The 25,955-nt window shown below is 33.8% G+C and overlaps 1 protein-coding gene across 9 annotated transcripts; it reads right to left on the reverse strand.

The window, feature by feature from the left end:
* Positions 1-830: 830 nt before the first annotated feature.
* On the reverse strand, positions 831-25,776 carry LOC129576037 (TRPL translocation defect protein 14). Of its 9 annotated transcripts, XM_055460438.1 has the most exons (11): positions 25,650-25,774; positions 24,317-25,575; positions 22,845-22,912; positions 21,320-21,357; positions 20,520-20,557; positions 6,169-6,297; positions 5,959-6,095; positions 5,659-5,872; positions 4,273-4,606; positions 4,004-4,185; positions 831-1,221 (listed from the first exon to the last, which is right to left on the reverse strand). In XM_055460438.1, exons 2-11 carry the CDS (start codon positions 24,366-24,368, stop codon positions 1,148-1,150), a joined length of 1,266 nt encoding a protein of 421 aa, XP_055316413.1. In that variant the 5' UTR covers positions 24,369-25,575; positions 25,650-25,774; the 3' UTR covers positions 831-1,147. The 9 variants fall into 9 exon arrangements, with proteins under 9 accessions (XP_055316413.1, XP_055316408.1, XP_055316411.1 ...); XM_055460433.1 differs by having other exon boundaries at positions 831-4,185; positions 25,650-25,772; XM_055460436.1 differs by lacking the exons at positions 24,317-25,575; positions 25,650-25,774 and adding an exon at positions 23,690-23,776.
* Between the last annotated feature and the right edge of the window lie 179 nt (positions 25,777-25,955).

Raw genomic sequence — 25,955 nt, forward strand, 5'->3', positions numbered from 1 at the left:
CGTTCCACGAGAGCATTTTAATCATGCATTTCATATAGTGGAAATTATAACTCTAAATCGAAGATATAAAGCAAAAAGTAAAGAAGAAATTCGACTACGCAAATAAGTTTATTTCCATTGTTTCTCTTAATAATCCACACTGAATAGTTTAATTTTACAAAAATATGTCAATAATTTTTTTACACCCAGAATTTTTTTAGTACATATTTGATAGTAACAATTTGAAAAGTTTTTGCCTACTGTCTATAGATTTGTCGTTCTATCTGTTCGGTTACATTTGTGTCGAAAGAGAAATGAGTGGTTTGGAGCGAAAATGTAATACAGAAAAGTTGAGCGGAAAAATGTCAAATGAAAAGGGATAGCTATATAGTTCACTATAGTTTACTATACAGTTTACTAAAATACTATTTTATATAGCTATCCCTTTTCCGCTCATTCATCATCGACATTTTTCCGCTCAACTTTTCTGTATTACATTTTCGCTCCAAACCATTCAAATTATTATGAATTTTCAAATAAATGTGCGAGAACAAAATGACAACTTAGATTTGATTTTTTTGCACAGTAATAATTTCGCATCTAAGTTGGTTTAACCCTTGAATAAAAACGTAGCCTCCATATTTGATTCGATTGAACAATTTTTTTTTTAATAGATCTGTAATTATTTTTTCAAACTAAATCCCAGACTCAATTAACAAATTTTTAACGTATTTTACAAGTATTTGCAATTGATTTGATATTCAATTGAAAAAAAAAATGAAGAAATATTTTTGATAGGATTCAATAGCATTTACAAACCCAAATTCAGTGGTATTGAAATTCAAACAATATTTTTCAGTATTATAGTACTTTAAAAACAAATATTTATTAAATTATGTTTATTTCCTTCCATTTATCAAATAATAATACTTAACCCAGATCAAAATAATCAAATAAATTCTTTCTTACTATTTTTTTTTTCGCAAAAAGTGTAATTATAAATCAAAATTCCAAATTTTTGTAGTAGAAAGAAGATGGCGCTTAAAATAAGTAACAATCGATATAAATAGCAAATCTTCACAAAATTTAAACGATTTCATTTTAAATGTTTATACAATTTTTGTGTATGTGTGTATTCATATGTATTTATGTTATCAAAAACGAGCCATCAAGCCGTTCCATTTATCAATTTTGGTTTATTATTCGGAGAACATCCGTTGGTAACAACAATGTCATCTAGATCTAAACCGAAAAACAGAGAAGGAAGAAAATAACAAAACGATAAAAATACACAAAACATAAGAAAATTCGAAAGTAATGAAGATTGCTCAGTAATATTAAAAATAATAATGATAATGGCAATAATAATAAAAATAAATGAATTTTCAGGATGCAAACAATAAATACAAAAAGCTCCCGTTTCTTGAGAAATAAACACAATATTCTATTATCTTGAAAAGTGTAATTACATTAATGTATGTATGTATTCATACATCAATAGTATTTAATTTGCTATGCGGTTGTTTAGGCATTTTACATAGTGAACAACAGAAAACAATAAAATCTAATATGATATACTCTATGCATAATAACTATGCAAATGCATAGCAATTAGAATGCTATATGAATCTTTGTGACAAAAAGATACTCTTAGAATATTTTGGTTTCAAAGTGCAACATGAAATTTTTTTATATAGCGTTTACAACAACAACTCTATATGAAAAAACTAAAATATTTCGAGGGTTTATTTTTTTGTCGCAATGGTTCAATTATAAATTTGTAGTAAAAACTATGGCATCTGTTTTTGTGTTTTTAAAGTTTATATATTTTAATTATTCAAATGAAAATAAAAACACAAGAAAGTGATAAAAGATAAAGTTTGAGCCATTTTATAATATGGCTCAAATAAGCTAGTTGAATGCACCCGATTGACGAACTAAACTTGTTTGAATAAAATTTCTGTTTAGTATTAAATTAATGTTTAGTAAATATACATTAAATATAAAATAAGTACATTTCCTTTTTCAAACTTACATTATATATATAAAGGGTGTTTTTTTAAATCCGTTTTTTTGATATTGAAATAAAATACACAAAAATTCTTTGACAACAATTGCTGTTGGTTTGTTTTTGTAGCGTATGGTATGCCATTTAATGTCCGACATGCAGTTCAGGGATGTGACCACCACCCCTCCTTTTTGGGGGGTCTTCCCGACACAAAATTTTTCGATCTTATTTTTTTTTCTCTTTTCTGCTTATAATTGACCAGAAAAGTTGTTTTTTGCTCAAAATATGGACGGGTTTTGGCCAAAACTTCCATGAAATAACAAAATAAATACGAATTAGCCCAAAACTCATTAGTACAGAGTGACAAAATCTGTTTTTGGGCAGTAATCTGGTTTCATCGAGCAGCCTCTATTCTCAGCCATTTGGGCAATACCCAAAAACAAATTTTCCGCTGTTTTTGACAAAATTGGTCTGAATGATCACTGGATTTAATAAAATGTCCATATCATAGCATATTTTGAGCAAAAAATCAATTTACTGGAGAAACTGTCTCGTTTAAGTTTTTTTTCCCAAAATTTCAAATATGCAATCTGTACATCATCCAACAAAATGACCCTATTTTACGGCTATGTGCTACTCCCCGTCGGGATTCATGAATTCTTTTGTTTACTCAGATGAAAATGAAACGATTTACGCTTTAAAGTTCAACAAAATTCATAAAATTATGGGAGTGTGACTTCAAAATCCCCAAAAATAGCTCAAAAATGGTCTGTCAAGAAAGGTGGGTAAAAAAGGTGAAGTGGTGGTCATATCCCTGAACTGCATGTCGGACATTAAATGGCATACCATACGCTACAAAAACAAACCAACAGCAATTGTTGTCAAAGAATTTTTGTGTGTTTTATTTCAATATAAAAAAAAACGGATTTAAAAAAAACACCCTTTATATATATAATGTAAGTTTGAAAAAGGAAATGTACTACTCTACACATTTTAATGTCACTATTAACTATAATTAACACATTTCTTTTTCCTATTACATAATATTTAAATGCAAAAAATCAATTACACAATGGCTTGATCAGCTATGAGTTAGTTTGACTAATTTGAATCTATCTTGTTTTCATTCAAAAAACATATAGTTTTCAATAGCATACAATCGAACATGATATCAATTTGTTTTCTGCATTTTTATTTTAAAATGGTTGGAATTGAATTTCACTATCCAAATTTTAGAAAAATATCATTCAAGCGAGAATAAATTAGTCGAAGAACAATGAAGTCAATAGGTGAGATTGAGTGGATGAGATTGAAGACAAGACATATTCTGACAGTACAACGCCGTACCCAGGCCAGTACAATGGGTGCATTACACCCTCCAAAATTTTTTGTTGCACCATAAAGAAAAAAATGAACAAAAAAAAAATCGATTTTGTACCCTCCAAAAAAAATTTCTGGGTACGGCGCTGTGACAGTATATTATACAGTATTATTTGCGATGTGGAATTTCCAATGGATTGGACAATGGATACGCAATATATCAGTATCAAGACTTTCAGCTGTGTTTGATTGTCAACATGGGAAGTTTGTATGAAAATCCCGGAGCGCGTTTGCATATAATATCAGAATATGTCTTGTTCAATCTCGCCCATTTTTATGACAAATTCAATCACTAAATTTGACTTGTAAAATGATTTACTTTCAATAGATATTACAACAATTTGTTCAATTCCACTCTTTTTTTAACTATCTATTCTAACTCTCTTTCTCTCTCATTTTCCGCTTCATATGTGCGTAGTTATAAGGTTAAAAATCATTAGTTTGGTGAATTTGAATTGGCAATTGGATGTGCTGTATTGTCAGATGTATGACTTTCATTGCTATGCACATAATTTTCATGGTTGTTTTGTTCACAATTAACTTTATCGCTATGGTTATTCAACTGTACCGTGCCATTTCTTTGCACTTCAGCAGCACCATAACGAGTATATGCTTGTTCCAATCTCTGGTCCTTACCGTGTAACGAATGGCAGAATTTTTTCGTTTTGCTCCAGTCTTCTTTCAACGACAGATTGAACATGGAAAACGATGGATCACCAGTCACCTCTTTCAAAATGTTTAAGAATTTTGGCAAACAATTCAACAGTTTTTCACCGTCAAGTGATGAATACGTTTCCAAGAGCATCAGACCCTTACATCTAGACAATTTGAATGAAAAACGAAGATTTTGTTCTTAAAATGAAGATGATAATGAATTTGAGTGACCTTGTAATGATTTTTTTTACCTTGGATGGCTGGGTTCTTTGTACACATCCAGTTGGAAATACTGGTTATTGACTAAGAAGCATCGCCGCTTTTTGTAAATAGTAAAATGGGCATCATCGCGTTGTGCCAATAGGTTCATGTAATCGCGATGGGTGATTTGTGTTTTGGTTTCGACTGATTGATTATGCACGTGTGGTCGTCGTAACGTGTGTGTATACGACCAATTGCCTTTTTGGCCACGTTTCCGTAACCGCGCCTGACATTTTGGGCCATTCGATTGCAAATAATGATGAACTACATCGAAATCCTGAAAGTCTGCAGGAAATTCGCTATCAGCTGGTAGCTTTCCGCCAACTAGAAATAAATAAACAAACAAAGTCAAAGTTTGAACAATTTTTGCAAGACAATCATGACCTTGAAATATGTTCAAAGGGAAATTCCAATATTTTTGACTAGAAAAAACGCCATCTAACGTCGTGCCCATAGCTAATGTTACTGTATATTTAGATAGTAGAGCTAGGGGCATTTCTCACACAAAAAATTTGAGCAAATGTGCAAAAATGTCTATTATTTCCTCTTTTTTATTGAAATTGTAAGAAAATGTACTGAAATGACGATATTGCTTGAATAAAAGTGTTCTGGAAGTGGGTTTCAGTGGATCTCAAGGATCGTTCAGAACTGCACCCGATTCTGGAAGTGGGTTTTGGTGGATCCTCAGGATGGACCAGATCCGGTTTGACAATGCCCTGGCCCATCCTGAAGATCCACTTCCAGAACCGAGAGCAGTTCTGAACGATCCTTGAGATCCACCAAAACCCACTTCCAGAACACAAGTTCAGTGTAAATGAACATTTATTTACACGAATAGATAAAAATTGATCGAATCGGACCAAACGGAAGACATTTTTCAAAATTTATAAGAATTCATTCATTCTTTTCGTGAGAAATGCCCCTAGTAGTAGAGCTTAAACAAAAGTTTGACACTATGCATAAACTTGGAAGAAGCTTGATAAATTTGATAAAAATACATATATTTCATGATCGTTGCTACTGCCCTACTCAATGAAGCAACGGACTTGTCGGCACACTCGTGGATTTAGCATTTCACTTGCTTTGGCGATTTGTGAGTTGCCGAAGCATCATATATGCAGTGGACTCGATATTTAACGTGAAATCCTATATTCGGTACATAGAAGTTGGCCGAGGTAAGATTTCGTTTGCGCGTCGCGCGTAAGCAATTCACTTGCGATATATAGTATATAGGGATTCACGTTATATCGCAAGTGAATTGCTTACGCGACGAAATAACAATATCCTCTATAAATACTTTGTATACTTTACGCGTTCAACTAGTGCAATATAGATAATGAGTAACATAAGTTGTTGATAATTAGCAATGAACTTACCTAAAAATTTGAGCTTTCGCGATGTTCGCAACAAGCGATCGCCGGTATCGATGCCCAACTTTTGGCAAACACATTCGAGCATCCGGTTGATTTTCGTTTCGAAATCGGTTGAATTGTCAATGACATCGAAATACGGATGGCCGACCCAAGCAGCGGCTGATTTATAATCCAAATCTCTAGCCAACTCAACACCTTCAGAACGGCATGCATGCTCCTAGGACCATAAAAAACTCCATACGTTTTCAAACTATCTGCTACTTTATTCAAAGTTTAATCAATTAGTTCATGCAACATTTTTACCTCAGTCGAATAGAAATCTTCAGCACCGTTGGCAGCCGATACCATATGCACAATATGATTGTAACGATTGTCACGTAGCTCGACGGCATTCCAACCATTGGCCGCCGTCATTTTTGCCCATTTATCTTTAGAAATATCTAAATCATGATAAAAAAAAGTAAAGAACCAATGTTAAAAATGATTTCTATTTCTTCCTCTTTCAACACTTACAAGCACTTGCATCCATTACGCCTCTATCACAAATAATAAGACAATTTTTGGAACAGGATTTTCCCAGCTCAAAATATGTGTTCTCGATTTGAATCATTGTCCTTAGAAGATTCTCTTGAAAATGATACGCTAATGAGGGGTAAAACATAACAAAAATAGTAAAAATAATCAATGATTTTCATACGGAATAACTTGTACAAATAATTTTTCTTGATAATTAAAAAATAATTCCATTTCTAAATCATTATCGAAAATATTATTAAATAATAAAATTGTTTCTCACAATTTTCAAGTAATTTGCATCAATGCCATGAATAATAAATGAAAATGACCGAAATTGCGATTTGGGTTTGTTAGTAAGTTCAACATGCACAAATCAAAAATGTCCCCAAGAGTTGTTTTTCCAGAGAAATCATTATCGAATAAATGCACAAAGTAGCATCAAATAGCACAAAACTGCGACGTTCAAACTGCAGTTGATGATGATGATGATATTTGCAGTTGCCTATGTTTGCTTACTTAAAATGGTTGTGCAATTATATGAAATTTACACACAAATTTTGTAATTATTCATATTTAAAAAAAAATTTGTGTGAATACAAATTATATTGACTTATTGTTTTGGAATCAGACGTGAAATCCAAATATGAATACTACTACATCAAGAGATCCGAATGCAATGAATTTGGACGAAGGCAATATAACATCAAGCCTTATCGACCGTCTCATTTAACCGTTACCGAGAACAATTCGTTTCGCTATGCGTTTTGTTTCGTGTTTGTGTGAATTTGTGTTTTGTCTAGTGAACTTTTTATGCGTGCGATGAGATGACAGATTGATGCTGAATCGGCACTTTCCAAACAGTCGTGATGCTGATGATGAACTGTTCACAGTTCGAAATGCATTCAGGCGTGTTCAAATAATTTATTATTTGTTAATTTTGTGAAATCATTTAGGTGTTAGACTCAAAACAAACAATAAAAATTATATTTCTAATATATTTGATTAAATTATATGGGAAACAACCAAATCTAATTAAGATGAGTTAATTTAAATATTCAAATATAATTGGATAATACGGCTGAGCTTTTGTAATCAACGATGATTTATGGACTAAGTTTCCATAGATAAGATGATAAAAAATGCGCTGTTGAAGTAATGATATCCAGTTTCGAAGAATATATAATCTGAAAAGTAAGTACATTTCATACGCCCTTGGCCTTGTCCAAACATTATATGTATATCAGCATATTTTCTTACAGTGACGCTCATGACACTGTATTGACATGTTATTGATACAAAGCTACTCTACGCCCATACTTTAGCTACCCGGCTTCAAAATACAACGGATTCATTTATGAAGCTCCTAGTATATTCTAATAACGGAGAAGCTCCAGCACCATTGCAACAAGTCATTTAATTTTACATAATAGTTACAGTCCAATAGCAGACGTTTTTTTTTGTTCCTGGCGAGCTACGAACAGCTTTTAAAATGCATACAGAAAACACTTAATTCGATTTTAGTGTCACGATTCATCAATTCAATGAAATCGAGGTTTTCTAATCGTATCATTTTTTAATCAAATGAATAGAATTGTGATTAGAGTATGAGTGAAAGTCAAAATAATACATCATTTCACCGAACTAATGAAAACGATTAGGATTAAGTTCTGGTGATACGTTTGGCTAGAGATCGATAGTTTGGCCGAAATATGGATGCTGCCACTGTTGTTATTGCCATCTTAAACGCCGCGAATAATTCAATCTGACCCCCTAACGATTTAATCTGATATTAATCTGAATTAAAATGTGATTTAATGCCCAATGTCGCATGACCATCCGGAGTTCGCTCAATTTTTTCATTGTAAAAATAAACTTCTGACGAGATACGTTAAAATTCAGACCAATCTAAGCAACAATGACGTACGATAATCAAATCATATGATGTATCACGCGAATCGCTGATGAATACATATTTTCTTTTGAATTTTACATGAAATGGGAATAATTGTTTTCTATTGTATCAAAAGAGTTGTATCTTTGGGAGATCACCGTTCTATCACGAATGTTTTTATTGTCAGCGTTTGATAATATTATCTTTGTTGTTCTGTATATTTTTAATATAGACTGAGAGAATTTTGGCAACTGCGTGCTCTGAAACTGAAGGAACGCTATTTTTATCAGTGTATAAGTTAAATGTTTGCCGTAAAAGAAATGGTTGCGTCTTTAGCATTCTTTCGATGTGTGTTTGTGAATTTTTGTTAAGTAACTAACTGTTTGCTGTATTTCGATTAGGATACACAATCCAGATATATGAATAACAACATATCAAGTATATCTTTCGCACTGTTTTTATTTAGAAATGACATTAAAAGGAAAAAAAGACATACACTACTTATGCTGATTATAAGACACACTCGTCGAGTAGTGTGAAAAAAGCTATAAATAGCGTTCAAAAAAACCCTGAAGGATCTTTTCTGTGTCAAATCATACGTCACATTTCGCGGAGTCACATTGGCGTGAGCGTGCGCAAAAAATAAAATAAATAAATGTGAGAAAATCTTGCAGATAGCAAAAGCAACAAAAAAACATCGAAGGCAAAAGAACAACTAAAGAAAAAAAACACGTGTTCAACTAAAAATATTCGCAAACCTTTCAATTCAGGCCTATTTTTATGTAATTCCTTCAAAGTCTCAAATACTTGTATTTGAAAGATGCCAAGAGAGCGCATTTCAACACTTGATCAACGGCCCCTTCAAACACACCGTTTTTCTCGAGTACTAACTTCTTTTTTTTTTCTTCCTCAGGGTTCAAAACTCTGGATTTTTTAATTCCAAAACAGATTCTGTTTTTATGTTTAATTATTATCTGTGACTAACTACAAATTACGATTCAAACGAAATTTCGATTTTGTGTTTTTCAAATATTACGATTAAAAGGTTATTTATTACCAATACGATATTTGAAAATTTTCATTCATACATTGTAATGTAGTACATTTCATGTAACGCCTAAATTATTGTTTGTTATGAAATAACAAACAAGACCCAAAATGAGTCATTTTGTGGATTCTAACAGACTCAACGCGTAGCGTGCACTTTCTTGTCTTTTCTCATCTCTCAAAAAATTTATGATACTTCAGAACTTTATGGAAAACTAAGCTCGGAAACTGTCTTGGTCAGTTATAATGCGATACTTTTAGCGCGAACGTTGACACTATTATAAAACGATATTCCTACACAATAGACACAAGATTTTAATAATTGTGATTCTTATTCTTAAACTGCTGCATATACTGCGCTCTCTGTTTGTGTGTAATCCATGTAGCTGTACACATTAACTCACGCCACTTATACAGGGATTTATTATTATTATTATTATTATTATTATTATGTGTTGATCCGCACGGAGGACATTGAAGTCGATGTAATCAATGAAATCAAAAAGCAGATAACACCAATCACACCAACCCCGGCAGGGAACTCGCCAATCCGTTGGCATCGCGATTCAATAGCTCTCGAATGGGAAATGAAAATGAAATGATGAAAGAAAATTCAAAAGAAATAGCTCAGAGATCATGGGTAAGTGTTGAGCGTAAATCTCAATCAAAGAAGCATACTGTCAATCGTGAAGCGATCATCTAGCTGTATATGGTATACGTAAAGCATTTGCGTCGCAACTTACAGTGCCATCTCCAGCGAATATTCATATAAAAAGTGTAAGAGAAAAATATTGAAAAAATAATATGTAAAAACTTTTAATTTGTGTTAGATTAATTTTTTAATAAAATTGTAGTAATAAAATTTAAAATTGAGATTATTACTTCGTCACTTCACATGTGTACAAAAGTTCAAGTTTCAGTGCTTTGAGTATAGTTATTCAATAAACGTCAGCAACTTCATGTATATTTACATCCGATAACAGTTGTCAGTGACACAATGAAATGTGAATAATATTTACAAAAAATGTTTTTATAAATGTGTATCAATTAAACTAGGGGCTTTTATCTCTATTTATACGAAATGGTTTATATGTGAAATGGTTAAAATTAACGGCGTATAGGCGGGTTATATGTGAAATATGCACAAAATATACGACGTTTATACGTGGTAATACGTATTTATATGAAATATTCGTTCAGAGTTAGAAGCCCCTGGCAATTAAGCAATCCTGTGGTATAAAAAATAAAACCAGACATGAATTTCATCTGTTAAAACGACGGATATACTGACTGACTCAGTAAACCACGGTCTTCAATGACGTTTAATAAATGAAAAAATGAATATTGTGATTATCTATCATTTTTGCGAGTTTCCGATTAAAATTGTGCGAAAAAAATGTATAAAATATATTTGAAGTGCAGTTTGTGTTAATCAAATATGAAAATGTTCGTGATCAAAACAATACCGGCGATGAATTTCGTATGCCGTAAAAGAACGGCGACCTACTCAACAGAAACCGTCGCACAGAAAGCACTTGTGCAGCCGTGCTGTTTACACATCGGACCTTTTCGCATACACATCGTCCGTTCATCGTGTTTCTTATGTGCCGAACGCTCTCTAGCAATTCATTCCATCACTGTAGCCATGCTTCTTACGGAACTCGGCTTTGAGCGTTCGGCGCATACATACACACATACACACGCGTGTCTGTGTACTGACTTCGTTTGTATGAAACACGATGAACGACGATGTGTATGCGAAAAAGTCCGATGTGCAAACAGCACGGCTGCACAACTGCTTTCTGTGCGACAGATTTTGTTGAGTAACCTCCAAAGTCTAGCGGCTCTACGATCGCACCGACTCATTGTTTTGAAAAAAAGTACTTCCGTAAAAAGCCGATCGATTTCTGCTCTATGGAAATAATCCTTTCAGAGGTCGCATTAGTGCTCCGATTTGTGTTTCATTTTAGTAAACAACTACACAGATTTTACGTTGTTCCCCACACAGAGATACACAAACATCAATGCAGTGTCCGCATTCATTATATATTTCGGCATCTGTCACTCTCTGTATCATCTATAGTGATGCGTAATACAGAAGATAAACGATAGTACAATATGATCGATTGTCCCTTTCGCACTTCAATGTGTGTGCGTAATACGCTATAACCGACGCTTGAGTGAAGGATGACCAATACGTACAGTCACACCACACGCTCTATATTGAAAATGTATTTTTTTAAACCTTCATTTTGATACGTCACTAACATAATTTACACTCAAGTATCTACTTTGTGTATAAAAACGCCATTTAAGGTGCTGCCATCTTGCGTATCACTCACGGAAACTTAGTACTCACAGATTGGACAAAATGACGAGCATGTGGAGTGACTGAATACGTATTGAAACAAATAGTTATTTGTTTGTATTGCCATTGCTCACAGTGATGCTCACTGCTCACGGTTGTGTGAAAAAGGCAATAAGTCATATTGTAGCATCTAACAATTTTCGTACGACGCACCAACACAAATTATTCAGAAAAATGGAACGCAGTATTTCATACAGACACCGTATCGGTGTTTACATGTTTTGAACGTGTTGCTTTGTGTGTGCGAGTGTAAAGTATTTGAATTCTTATCATTGAGAACGAACACCTAACGGTATGTTGTTGACAAATATATACTCGCAATAGCGGCGATGCGATAGTATTCGGCCACAGCACACATCAGTCGCAAATGTAGGAAGAGTGGGGATTCATCTGTGCATGTGTTGTATAGAGTCTGATTTGTTGTTATGGACATGCGGCGCCTCTTTCGGGATAATTTTGATACCGACATCGTTTCGGAGGATCTTTGATTTGGCCAAATTATTTCCATGAAACTAACTCATTAAAAACTCAGGTTTATGTTTTTATAAAAACACATTCGTAAAACCATTCTATGTCGCTACAAATCATAAGCCATGCAAATGGAAAAACCAACTCTATAAACCTGGTTCACTAGACTCTGCGAACCGACTCTGTAAACTTGTTGAGAATTCGACATTTTTGAAAACGAGTTACAAAGAATTGAAATTATTCTTGAATTCATTAAAATTTGTTCCATTCAAACAAACAGATAGCAAGCCTGTGGAGTTGTATGTATTGTAAATTTTGCACACAGCAACTCGTTCAATACATACAACTGCACAGACTTGGTGACCATTGCGTGTCTATGTATTGACATGTATATAAATAGTAGCCACTTGAGCGTTCGCATAAGCAATAACACATTTTCCCCCAAAATTAGTGTAAATTCATCCAAAAACAGTTGAAACCGCTATTTCGCACTGTATCTAGATTACTCATTCCCCTCTGAAATTTTGGTGTGTAGCTTTCTTCTAACGATTGTAGATGGCTCTATCCTTGTTCATATCACTTAGTGTGCGTCATTGGTCTGACGTTCGGTATGTACATTGTAAGGAAGAACGATACTACTACATGCGCGTGACGCTTCATCACACACAGTTCGTTATAGTGCAAAGGGGAAATAATACACACGTTCGACGCTCACTCGACACCTCGTCACACAGTTCGTTCTCATATAAGAGCGTCGTACACGTTCTCGCTCTACGCTACGCTCTGTCTGAGTAGGTCCCCAATATTTTTCGAAAAAATAACTTTTTATCAAGACATCTATCCAAAAAGTGTATTTTTGAGATAACTCTCGAACAAAAAATGATATTTTCATAGCAAAATGTTTGTAGGGGATCACACTAGAAGTTCAAAGGCAGCAGAAGTAGAAATCGTTCGTTTATGCCTAGTTTACAGTTCGCCGTACGGAAAAAATGTCTATGCAAAAATCTCCGCTTGACAAAATTTTCGAGGTGAATGCGATTTTTTTGGCATGGGAAACAATTGCCGGTTAATTGTTTTGCATGCAAAAATCGTGAAATGAATACCAATTATTTTTTGCATGGCCGGATTGGACATACAAATAAAAATTATATTCACCTCAAAAATTTATTTGCATGCAAAAATGTTCGTAAGATACTCGGTTACTTTGATTGGGGCAAGCTATGTGTTATATGCGTTGGTTATCCCAAGACACAAATAATTGCTCTCGGAACCATTACGATATGCCGTATAGATGAGGCAAAAAATTAATTTGAAATTATAAATTTTTTTTCGCATGGCAACTGTGAACTAGGCTTCAGTGAAGTGATTTAGCGGTGAAACTGAAGCTCGTGGTAGTGATTTGCTCATTTTTTTAACACAAAGTGAATCGTGTGCCACAATTTCAAAAATAAAATATGAAATCCAGCGTTGTATACAAAAAGTGATTTTGCGAGCAATGTTTCTCTGCTCATGTTTTCATGAAGCAATTTCTTTCAAAACTTATCGTTAGATTATGTCGTTGGAACACAAATTTATTTTGATTTTGTGAGCGTGATACATTTCACTCGATTACAGATTTACATTTTGCCGTAACACATTAATATTGTAACGAAGAGTCAAAGTAATGCTATTACAATTGTAATGCCAGGCATTTGGCATTACCTGTAATAGCTATTACAATTGTAATAGCTATTACCTGACCCGAAATTTTTGGGAGATTTTTGAGTGATAGACTTGATGTCTGTTGCAAATTGTGGTTCTCGACCAGAACTACAACTTTGCCATAGACACCATCTCGTTATCTCTTTTACGCGAAACCGTGAAAACCCGAATTCCTTCTTATCATTTTTTTGCGTAACTGTGAAGAGATAACGACTTGGTGTCTGTGGCAAAGTTGTAGTACTCGACCTGCTCTACATTTCTGTCGAAGAGGCAAGTCTCTTACTTCTTATCAGCTTCACTAAGAATGAGGTGGGAAAATATCGCGATCATCAGTTATAAGAGATAAGCAATATTTGTTGCAGCAAAATTATAGCAAACCTCGAGTATTACAACTTTGCCTCAGACACTAATTTGTCATCTCTTACCACAGTTCAGATTTCATATGAATTACATATGGGGACCTGTAGTCCCCAAGAACCGGAAATAGGTAAAAAGTATTAGGGACAGTCATAGTGTTAAGAAAAAGAGAGCAAGTTTCTTTCGACTTAAAAATATTTGAAGTGGAGTAAGTATTTTGGCTGTGTCTGGCTATGATAAAGGCGAGTATGTTTCATAAACCCAAATTTGTGTTAAACAAGAGAGTTTGTAGAGAATAAACAGGAGTATGTTTTTCTGACTTTGGTTGGTGAATATTATTAATTTATTCGAATTTAAGTATTAGGCAAACATAATCAATAGAAATAATCATTTGTACAACTGGCGGCTCCCAATCAAGGGGGAAAGTACTAGATTTGTATAATTCAAATAATGCAATCTAGTACAAAAATAATCCCAAATAATCCTTCGGAATTCTCAATAATGCTCAACAATGCTATTCATAATATCAATAAATAACAGCGAAATATGGTCAAATAATTGATGCTTGCGTGCATTTGAATGCCTTGAAAACAAAGTGGGTCGATAGTAGATATGAATTCCTGAGACCTAGAAGAACACAAGTTTGTCAAACGTCGTAGCAATAAAGAGAAGTATATTTTACTGCAACTAACAATGGTTGAAAGAATGTATGTTCATTTTTGGCGGGTCGTCCCGGTTTTTCACGATTTCCGCGTAACTGATAAGAGATAACAACTAAGTGTCTTCGAAAAAGTTGTAGTACTTGAGATCTTCTATAACATTGCTGAAGACAATTATCTCTTACCAATTGGGCGCAAATCAAAAACATCGGCCTATGGCATGTTTTTTTTATCATCCTTCGCGTTTTCTGCGAAACTCATAGGAGATGCAAAGTTGCGAGAGGCCTTGAGCACTATAAATATTATTTATTCAGCAAATTTATAGCGCTCGAGGCCTTCCGCAACTTTGCTTCAGACAGTTCCTACTCATGAGTTTTGCAGAAAACGCGAGTGATGATAAAAAAAAACATGCCATAGGCCGATGTTCTTGATTTGCGCCCAATTGATAGAAGATAAGAGATAACTGTCTTCAGCAATGTTATAGAGGATCTTGTGTACTACAACTTTTTTGAAGACAACTATTTGTTATCTCTTATCAGTTACGCGGAAATCGTGAAAAACCGGGACGACCCGCCAAAAATGAACATACATTCTTTCAACCATTGTTAGTTGCAGTAAAATATACTTCTCTTTATTGCTACGACGTTTGACAAACTTGTGTTCTTCTAGGACTCACCAATTCATATCTACTATCGACCCACTTTGTTTTCAAGGCATTCAAATGCACGCAAGCATCAATTACTTGACCATAGTTCGCTATTATTTATTGATATTATGAATAGCATTATTGAACATTATTGAGAATTTCGAAGGATTATTTGGGATTATTTTTGTACTAGATTGCATTATTTGAATTATACAAATCTAGTACTTTCCCCCTTGCTCCCAATACTTCAATTTAACACATTGGTTATTGAAAAAGTAAAGTATGTTTGCATGAATGGTCAAAAATATTAAGTTCTTTCGATGAAGAGTATCAGGAGTTCATAAATGTCAGCATTAGTGAGAGAACGTGGTTGAGCTCTGCTGTATTAGCATGAACGAACAATATACGAATCAATGTATAAGAGTGAAATGACAATATCACTGAAACAGTATGGAAAATAACACGGAAGAAATGCGACAACAAACAAACATTGTGAAATTGCAACGCATCGGAGAGAGTTAGAGAATCTCTTTTTCTTAAAAGCAGGAGTGAGTAAACTTGCAAATTATAGATGGATCTGAATTTTCAAAATCATATCACAAAGAGACTTTGGGGAAGAGATTCCAAATGTTCAGGTCAATGTGTTCGAAACGCATATTTTCAGTATCACATGAGGCAGATGGCCGCCATTATTTGCAGACAGTTTTTCTGCAAATAAAGAAATATCTGCAAATAAAATATTTGCAGTATATTTTTTGTGTCAGCAGAAATAGAATGCGCCTGCGTTTTCACGAAACAGTCATTTTTGTATCTGAATTGATCGCTTAGTGGAATAGCGGCCAATATGGAGGGGAGTTCTGTGTGAAAGAGAAAGAAAGTTGTTCCTTTTGTGGCGGAAACCTAGGCATCCTTATGTGCCATACGCAGAGTGGTGGAAGAGGAATCGCGCGCGCGTCTTCACAAAAAGTTTAGTAGTTGATCTGCTCTACAACGTTGCTGCAGACAGATATCACTTATCTCTTATCAGTTCCGTGAATAATCCGAAGGGAAATTTTCGCGATTTTTCGCGTATTCCGCGGAACCGATAAGTGATAAATGATATCTGTCTTGAGGGAAATTGTGGTTATAGTGTCATAACCGCCATACCGATAAAAAATTTTTTTTAAATGTATCTCATATTCCCATACAAATGCATGTAAATGTATAGGGGTCTGGCCCTCGGGTCTGTGAAATAAGGTGTATTTTTTGGATATCCTTATTTCGTCTTTTTTTTGAAGCAAAAGGATAGTTTTTTATTGGATAGATCGATAGCCAATAAAATTTTAGGAGACTACCAAAAAGCACAAGTTGCTAGGTAAACTAGAAATGTGTTAAATTAACGTTTAAAAACGAAATATACCTGGCCAGACCCGGGATTGTGGAAAAGGGTTAAATGAGATTTGATTTCGAAAAAGTGACAATTTTTACCACTGAACTTAAATAATGTAGGTATCAAAGTATATTGGAAATGATTGCTGATATTGAATAATATTGGTGGAGTATTGTAGGGAATATGGTATCAATTTTCATTTTGTCTTGTGCTGTGTTAAATAATATATGTTACTGGGTTTGGAATCTTGCAAATGTCGATTTTAATTAATGAATATCGTAGGTTTCTTCATTCAACATTTAGGATTTGAAGAGAAAGAGAGAAATAAAGATAAATACATAATCGCAACACATTTTTCAACTACAGCAACTCACCATCACTACCACCCGGTTTTTCAGCAGCAGCTGCTAAACACCGCGGACATGATGCGCTCAAATCAACATCACTATGCATCGGTATACCGTTTTTGAAACGTATCGATGGCTGTTTGCTACTTCGAATTTCATTTTGATTTGAATTAGCAATATCAGCTACTAAAACGGAAAAAGAGAAACAAAATGAAGACAACACACACACACAAATTCACTGAATCAAGCGTCTCCCCTGATTGTTATTGAAAGCATTTGGCTAGCTTCATAACGGTAAACAACCGAAACACAGTGGAGTTTGTCAAAACTATTGGCTTTGGTCTATTTATCTGTCTGTGTGGTAATGGCTTTAGCTGTGCCAGTAGAATAGGGCACATCAAAAGAGTAGTGTGGTTGATTCACGTGTTAAAATATCAAACTGGCGAACAGAACAAAATAATTAAGTGGTAGTTAAAGCAATGTTAAAATAGAAAATGCAAAAACAGAGCTCATGGGTTTCAAATCAATTGCTGTCAAATCACAAATCATCACTGTATACGCTAATTTTGTATAACTAATTATAATAAAATAGACAGAGGTCTAAAATGTTGGATTCTAGACGCAAGTCATCATTAGTGTGTAGTTCAGAGTAAGAGCGATTGAATTGAGTGTGTATAGAGTTTGAAATATGTTAGTTTGTGTATTTAAACTAAGCAACTAAACTTCTTCAAAGTCTTGTTGTTTGTTCTCGGTCACGAAAAAACACTTTATTAAAAGGGTTAGTAATAATTGAGGGTTGGTGGCAATGAAAGCCACTTACGTCATAAAATATCAAAAGCCAATTAGGTCGCAAAAGTTTCCTTCATATTTCAAGTTTTTATTATTTTTCAACTACAGGAACTACACACTAATATCTGGATCAGTAGAGAAATGCGCGCTATTTGAAAGTGGTTAGCAATATTTTTTTATAATTATATTATAATAATGCGATTTCAAAAAGACAAAAACATTCTCCATTGAAATTGATTACTTTCTATTGATTATTATTGAAATGCGGTTATCACTGATACTGAATTTTTTTTTGCGTCGCTGTTATTAAGTGCCACATTCCATGCATACTTTTTTGCGTTTATGCCTGAATCCTAGAAACCAATTGCAAAATTGTTTCCATGGGTAATTGGTAAGTGGCTTCACTCCAAACCCGATTATTCATTGTCAGATGTGTTTTTCCATTTTAATATGATTGATGAGCACGGACACGCAACCGACACACGAAATTTTGTGAACCCATTCGTATCCACGATCAACGCAATGTAAACCGCATAATGATACAATACACGGAAACAAAAATCCACCGACAAAAATACGGGCTGAATATTAAGCGCCTTTGTACAATAGTATAATGGGCTAATTGAATTAATGTTCGTCTCATTCTTGTGCGAATAACACATTTTCCGATAATTGCCACCAATGATCGAATTTTACATAAATATAAGCAAACTTGAAGACGAGCTTGCAAGCATAAAACGAAACATAATCGATAAGCGTTTGGAGATAACATGTGAGAGTTTAACTTTCAAAGTCCACACCAACCAGCACCATTGAAAAGCACTATCCAAAAGGTAATATTTTAACTGGTTTGTATTTTTATTTGAACTGATTTTCATTCAGTTTCGACTCGTACTTATTTTTTGCACAATTTACCATTTGATGATGGTCCTCAAAAGAGCGGAACGTCGCAGATAAAAAATATAAACAAACGGCTTTAGCCACACATTTCTCTTTTGTTTTGTTGTTTTCTTCATGACGACTTTTTAGTCTGATTTGCAACGAAGTTATCAATAATGAGTGCCTTCACTAGAACATGTTCATTGATATGCACGCGCAAAAGAAAGATTTTGGGTCACGAAACGTCGATGTTCATGATATCATTCGCATGCAATGGCAGCTTACATAAATTGTTGATTTACTTTTACCGAGACTTGTGACATAAGGCCTAAATATTGGTATCTAAATGAGTAATTCTTGGAACTAATAAATACTTTGATGAATGATTTGAGTATTTGCAATAATAATATGGTTTTGATCTTTGATACACACAAAGCAGTAATTTTGGAATAATTATGTATTAGTGAAACGTAAAACGATGCATGTTATCCTAGCCTTTTTCTAGGCGTGCCTTACAAGAAACTGAAGTGAGATACTAGAATTCACTTCGGCAAAGTTGTGGTATAAGCAGTGTTCTACAACATTTCGAGCAAAATAATGTATGTAAACATGTAAATTGAAGAATACAATTTTCTTTTCAATCTCATTTTAGTTTTTTGCCGCTATCACTTAAAATTTTAGGGCGAAGACATAATCTTAAATATTCCATCTCACTCACCAGCGCTATCTGTCATTTCAATTGATCCCATTTCCGGGAAAATATTATTTAGAGATTACTATGGGATATTTTTATCTCTATCATATTCTCTCCATGCAAATTTGACTTGAAAACCAGAGAGGAATATGAATTTTGTACTGCAGAAGCGTTGCAACAATGACATGATTACGCAACGCATGAAAAATATCTGATATTTTTATGCGATATTTCTATCCCATATGAATAAAAATATTCCATAGTAATCTCTGATTTTAGTAGTTTTAGAATGCATTTTTGAGGATTATGTCAACACTCCGAAAACAACAGTTTGTTTTTTTCTTTCTCTTTTTCGAAATTTACGTGATTGTATCAAGAAAAACACATCTCTCAATTTAATCCCATTTATAAATGGGATATAGAACATAAAAGTTCTTTCATAGTATTTAAAAGCTTGCATCCAAACAACTATAAACGTCATCTGTGGTTTTTCTCTGAGGTAGCAAGAAGCGGCGTTTGTTTTTGCCATGCATTCCTTGTAAATTGATGATTTATATCGCGATTTTGTGTTATTACATTATCAAATATGAATATAATTAATATTAGCATATATGCTAACACTTGATTCAAGTTTTTTTCTCTCTGTTATATAATCTTCCTTATGCAAGAGGAATCGTATTGTGGGACATTTTTGAATTGTCTTGCAATGAGTCCCCAGAAAGAAATTGACACTAGTTTGGCGCTGGTTTGCTGCTCTCACACCACACTACACACAGTATGCTGAAGTGTGTGAGAGGTCCAGCGGCAGCATACGGTGTATTGGTGTTTTTTCGGCAGTAGTATTTTTCTACTAAAAAAATACGAATTCACCGATCTTACACTCACAAATACCAAAAAATAAAAAACCAGCGCCAAAATGGTGTCAATTAATGTTTGGGTCATATTTCAATTAAGATATTCAAATTTTTACTGTACTGTTTTGGACCACTGACGATTAATTGGACCATTAGAAAAATGAAGTTGATTAATGGAAAATTAACAAAAATTCGAGGAAATTTTGAATTAATTAAGATAAAATTTGGAATTTTCAAACAAAATATCAGGGGAAATGGTAATTGTGCTTTTGAACCTACCTTCCGTCTCCGTTAAATCCGAGAACTTGATACCGCCGCTGTAAATAAAAACAAGAAAACACCAAAAAAAATTTTGGACTTAGTATATAAATACAATCGCTAGATATTATTTCAATGGCTTCAAAAGGTTTTTTGCGATTTTTGTTTAAATCCCTTTTTTTGGCTTGTTGCCAATCATTCGAATTATTATTTTTTATTTCTCTGTGATGTAATTACTTGAAAAGTTAGGAATAAATTGTCAGAAATGGTGCCTTTAATTCAAGAGCTCCCTCAATTGATTTGAAGAATGAATCGTGGCGTATAACTACAAATCGAAAAACTGTTTTTGAAACTGAATGAAAATAATTTTTGATGAAACAAAACAAAGTGTTGAAAAAAACGTAATCAAATCAAACGTAAATTTGATTTAAATTTTTTGCATTGTAATAAATATTGCGTAGTCCTCGAGATGGCACGAACTGGTTTTGTTTGTGTTTTTAAGAAGGAAAAATAAAATTATCAGAAGTTTAAATCAAATTAAACGCATAACTTTAACACAGGTAACCGTGATAGAATCGTACTGAGCAGTGAACTAACATATTTAGCATTCAAATGGAGTTTAGAAACTCAAGAATTGTGTGAAACAAATTAATTGTAGCTAGAAAAAAAATCACTAGATTCTAAGACACAACAAACATATGGCTTTCTAGAAACATAATACAAATTTCCTTTAAAAAATCGTTTTTTGCAAGTTTTTTTGTTTAGGTTTGTATTAAATTATGAAAATTAATAACGCCCACGAGAGTGTCATCATCATTTACCTGAGCAACACAGTGGCCGTTTCAGGCACTCGGAAAACCTGGAAAAATTAACATAAGCCAAGATTCTAATATTTTTCGGTTTGTTTTGATAATTTTTGTTTTTGTTTGGAATTTGTAATGAAATTTGCCTGACGTTGAGCTGCATTGTTACCAAAAAAAATCTCTCCCCTAAATAAAAAAAAATTATAATACTGCCGATTTGTTAAAGGCAAGGTAAGAAACGCGACATAAATAGATCAAACTATTCGTATCTAGACTTTCGGATTTACAAAATGTATCATAATCACTCTGAAAATATCTTCGTCTAGTTATGTTGATACTATGTGAGAATACTTACCAAAAAAAAAAATTGTGATATAATTTTGATGAAATAATAATCTAAATAGTTTCTGCTACTGGCATATTTGAGCTTGAATTGTCTTTGCCTTCTCTTCTCTTCGATTCGGACTTTGATTCAATTGCAATTTGTTGAGCAAGAAATGACGAACAAATAAATTTGTATATGATATGACACCCATAGAATGAAAGAACAACTCATGGGCTCTTTATCTATAACTGAGACGGAAGAAACTTAGAGCAAAAAAGAGACAAATAAAGTTGCGAGCAAAAGTGACACAACTCAGCATTGAGCGGAGAAGACTGGAAAGAGATAGCGACTGGTGTCTTTGGCTTATTTGTAGTTCTTTTCATTTTCTACAATAATTTTCTATTTTCAAAAGCTAGAAAAATGCAAGAAATATCTTTTCCGCTCAATGCCGAGTTGTGTCACTATTGCTCGCAACAACGCTGTGAAGCACAATGTTATTATATTCAACAGATCCAAAAACTTTCAGAGTTCTGTTTGTCCCTATCGGAAGTTCACTAACATGAATCATGAATGACGTTTGAAATGCCATTTTTGACAAATACCATTTCCAATATTTGGGTAAACCTTGTGATGAAATCATTTAATCAAATTTCCAAACTCTACCGTATAGATGCCGCTAGAGCATCATTTGCTGAATATCTTCCATTTACGATTCATGTTGTTGGCTCGCAACTTTATTTGTCTCTTTTTTGCTCTGAGTTTTTTCCGTCTCAGTTATGGATAAAGAGCTTATATGTTGTTCTTTCATCCTATGGGTGTCATATATAGATCGTATTCGGTCGTATTCGGTTTTTCGTCATTTTTTTACTCCTTTCTACCCTTTATCATTAAGCAAATTATTTCCCATTTTTGCTCTTTCTCTCTATCTCTTTCACTCTCTCTCTCACTCTCTCACTCACTTCCTGTTTCCATTCTCTCTCTATCTCTACACACGGAGAGAATAGCTCATCTAAAGAATTAAATTTGTAATGAACGATAGAATGAATAGAACACCTCGTAAATTACTATTCATAACTAATTGCAATTACACACTGAATATTCTGCGATCTGAGACGTAAAAAAGATTTGAAAACCACTAGATATTCAGTAAAAAAGTAAAATAATCAAACAAAAAAGCTTAGTTTTTCCAAACTAAGTTTCATATTAAATGAAGCTCACCTTCCAGCCAAGATTTTCAAAGAAAGTGCACATCCGAGATTGGCCAGTTGTTTTACCGCCACACGGACCTAAACAAAAACAAAAAATGTCGATGAATTAACTGCTGTTATATTTCTTTTATTCAAACAGAAAAATTACAGCATTTAAAAGTAAAGCATTTAGTGTTTTGTACGCATAAAATACTTTTTATGAGTATATAGTATACATGAATGCATCAAAAATTTCCACACCATACGATACAGATCACATGAGATGTGAATATAAACAACGGCAATAATGACTAGACTAAACAAGGGTAGAGAGGCAAACGCGAATCATATCTTTTATGAATGTGAATTTGAAAAAATAACAGCGCACTAACGAAAAAATTGTTCCGATTCTGTTCTCATTCTTTTTTGCCCTATTGCTTTGTATAGTTTGATGTATATCGATTGTACTTCAAGCGGTTTCAATAACAGATATTTGAAAATTTATCACCAATGAATCAATTCGTGTAGGCACACATATCGAATGTGGTATGTGAAATGTGATATTTTTAACATAGTGGGTGAGTGAGTACTCCCTTGAAATAAGACCGAGAATTACCGCCAAATATTTATATATAATGTGTGCAATATAATTTATATACAAAACCATCTTATTATCAATATGCGAATGGTAGAAATTTAATATCATCAAATTGTTACTCTTTGGGTTTTTGATGTTAGCTATCGGATTTTCCATGTGCGAATCAACTGTTTCAAAAGAAATGTCTATGTTTTTTTTTTTTCGAATAAAGAATAATTTTTTTGCTTAATCTCCAAAATCCAGTTGACAAACTAATTTGAGCAAAAATGCACATGTACCTCTTCTAACCAACAAAAAAGGCGTAAAATAATTTAATGGTTCTGAAAAGCACATGGTACTCGAGGCTGTGTTGTCACACCGCTTGTCAGCGGTTACGAATTCAATTTGCCCGCTTGAAGGGAATATGTAGCTTTTATGAAGCACATCTCTTACATCGTGCATATGTGTGCATTTACATATGTTTGTGTGACTGTTCGCGTTACGTATGGGACAGTGTAACTATTATACGGAGACAGATGACAGAGTACAATCGAAAAATGTGAGTGAGAAAATGATTCATTGTAAGGACCGCGTGGTCGAAATGATGCATTGATATCAATTCATTTCTTCGACATATATTCTCTTTTTTCAATTAAGCAGACAATTTTTTGTACGTACGCGTGTAGGCATTACTTGTATTTTCTAAGTTGAGTGTATCTCTCTTTCTCTCTTTTGCCCAAAAAATCAGCATTAAATATAATCATGCAAATCTGTGTTACACTGACAACACTACACAAGAAATAAGGAATGTAAATAGTCACATAGAACAGTATGTAAAAATAACAACGAAAATGGAAGCTGGTTGATTTTAATACAAATAGGTGAAAACTCATTTGAATCAAATGGCATTAGATTACACTACTTACCGCCGGTTAAAACTAATTTATAGACACGTTTCTCATTCTTATGTATCTCCATTATTGATTGGATAATTTTCTGTATGAGTACACCGTTTTTTGAAGAGAGGGCGGACGGTTTCGTTGTCTTCCGTTTGTTGTTCTGATAAAAGAACCTCTTCACTTCATTTACTCTCGTAAAACGTTCTATAGATCGTTTTCTTCCGCGCTGCAGAATATGGTTTTATCACACTTGTACTTGTTTGCACTCAATTACACACTGATACATTCGGAAAATACATGTGTACGTTTTACTGTTGTTGATTAATCAATTTTTCTCGTACCTTATCAAAACAAGGAACGAACAAACGAACCATGAAAATGATTTGCAATCGAAACGATATCTCGTGTGAGTGTGATTTAAAACTAATTATCAAATGACTTTATTGTTTGAGAACATTGTCACGAGTGAGCGCGCGCTAAACACAATCGATGATATATGTATGTCATATATAAGTTGATTTTTTGAAATATAACTTGTCAAATGAAAAAAGTCGTATGTTGATGACTCAAAATCGATTCACAAATCGACGTTAGTAAAATTTCGTCGAAAAACTCTACACAAAAAAAATATTACACAGGATGTTAATTTTCGGCAAACGAATGAAGAAAATTACACAATTGTTTTTCACAGATATCTATGATGACAAATGGACCGAATGACCGCGCCGCGAATTCAACGTAAAATCGAAATTGAAAAATAAACAAAAATTTCGCACAAATCTCTCGTTGACAACTTGGATTGTATGTGCCAAATAAAGAACGTTGTTTGATGACTGCCTAATATTTATTCAAAGTACATCCACTTTCAATTGATTTTGAAAAGAAAATGAGGTACAATTTTTCATGTAATACACTTATGGGCTACCGACAACCAAAACTCTAATAAAACACACAAATCATTTCGTCGTCGTCTTTTGGTAAGCAAGCAAGAGCAGCAACAACTACACATTTACAACAACCACATTTCTTTTTGCATAATTGTACACATCATTGCTCCTGACATTTCTTCTGACAACTCAATCTCTCTCACTCGTTGTTGTGCCCCTGATTCTTCTTTCTCGTTTTCTCTGTCTCTCGGTTATTCCGCTTTTTTCGGCTATATTCGGACCCATATATTGTAGTCGAAATAGATATGCTCGTTTTCTTTTCTGTTATATCAATTATGTGTGTATGGTACAATCTGTGTTGGTTCGACCTCACGTGCGATCTCATCATCGAATAGAAATCTTGTCGGAACAGAAAGAGAAAGATATAGATAAAATGGTTCAAATAGAGCCAAAAAACATACACATATACACACCCCGAACGGATGGGTTTACATTTCATTGCCGCGTTTGTCATGCACTCACAACACCAACACATACTCGTACACACCCAACATCAGCATACATCCACATACATACACACACCCACGTAGACTACTCTAACTATGATCATCGTCATTCGACATTTAGTGTGTTGCATTCAAGCAATTCCGGAACTGTTTAAGCGCTAAAAATGTGCTCGATATGTGTTTCTAGTTTACCTTGTCTGCGCGGTAGATTCACTAGTATGTGTGCGAGTTAATATCGACAACAATAACGATATTATATTTTGTAAAATTGGT

This window comes from Sitodiplosis mosellana, unplaced genomic scaffold (genome assembly GCF_009176505.1).
Source record: "Sitodiplosis mosellana isolate CC-2019 unplaced genomic scaffold, AAFC_SMos_1.0 Smas_scaffold_6170, whole genome shotgun sequence".
In the NCBI taxonomy this organism is placed as follows: domain Eukaryota; kingdom Metazoa; phylum Arthropoda; class Insecta; order Diptera; family Cecidomyiidae; genus Sitodiplosis; species Sitodiplosis mosellana.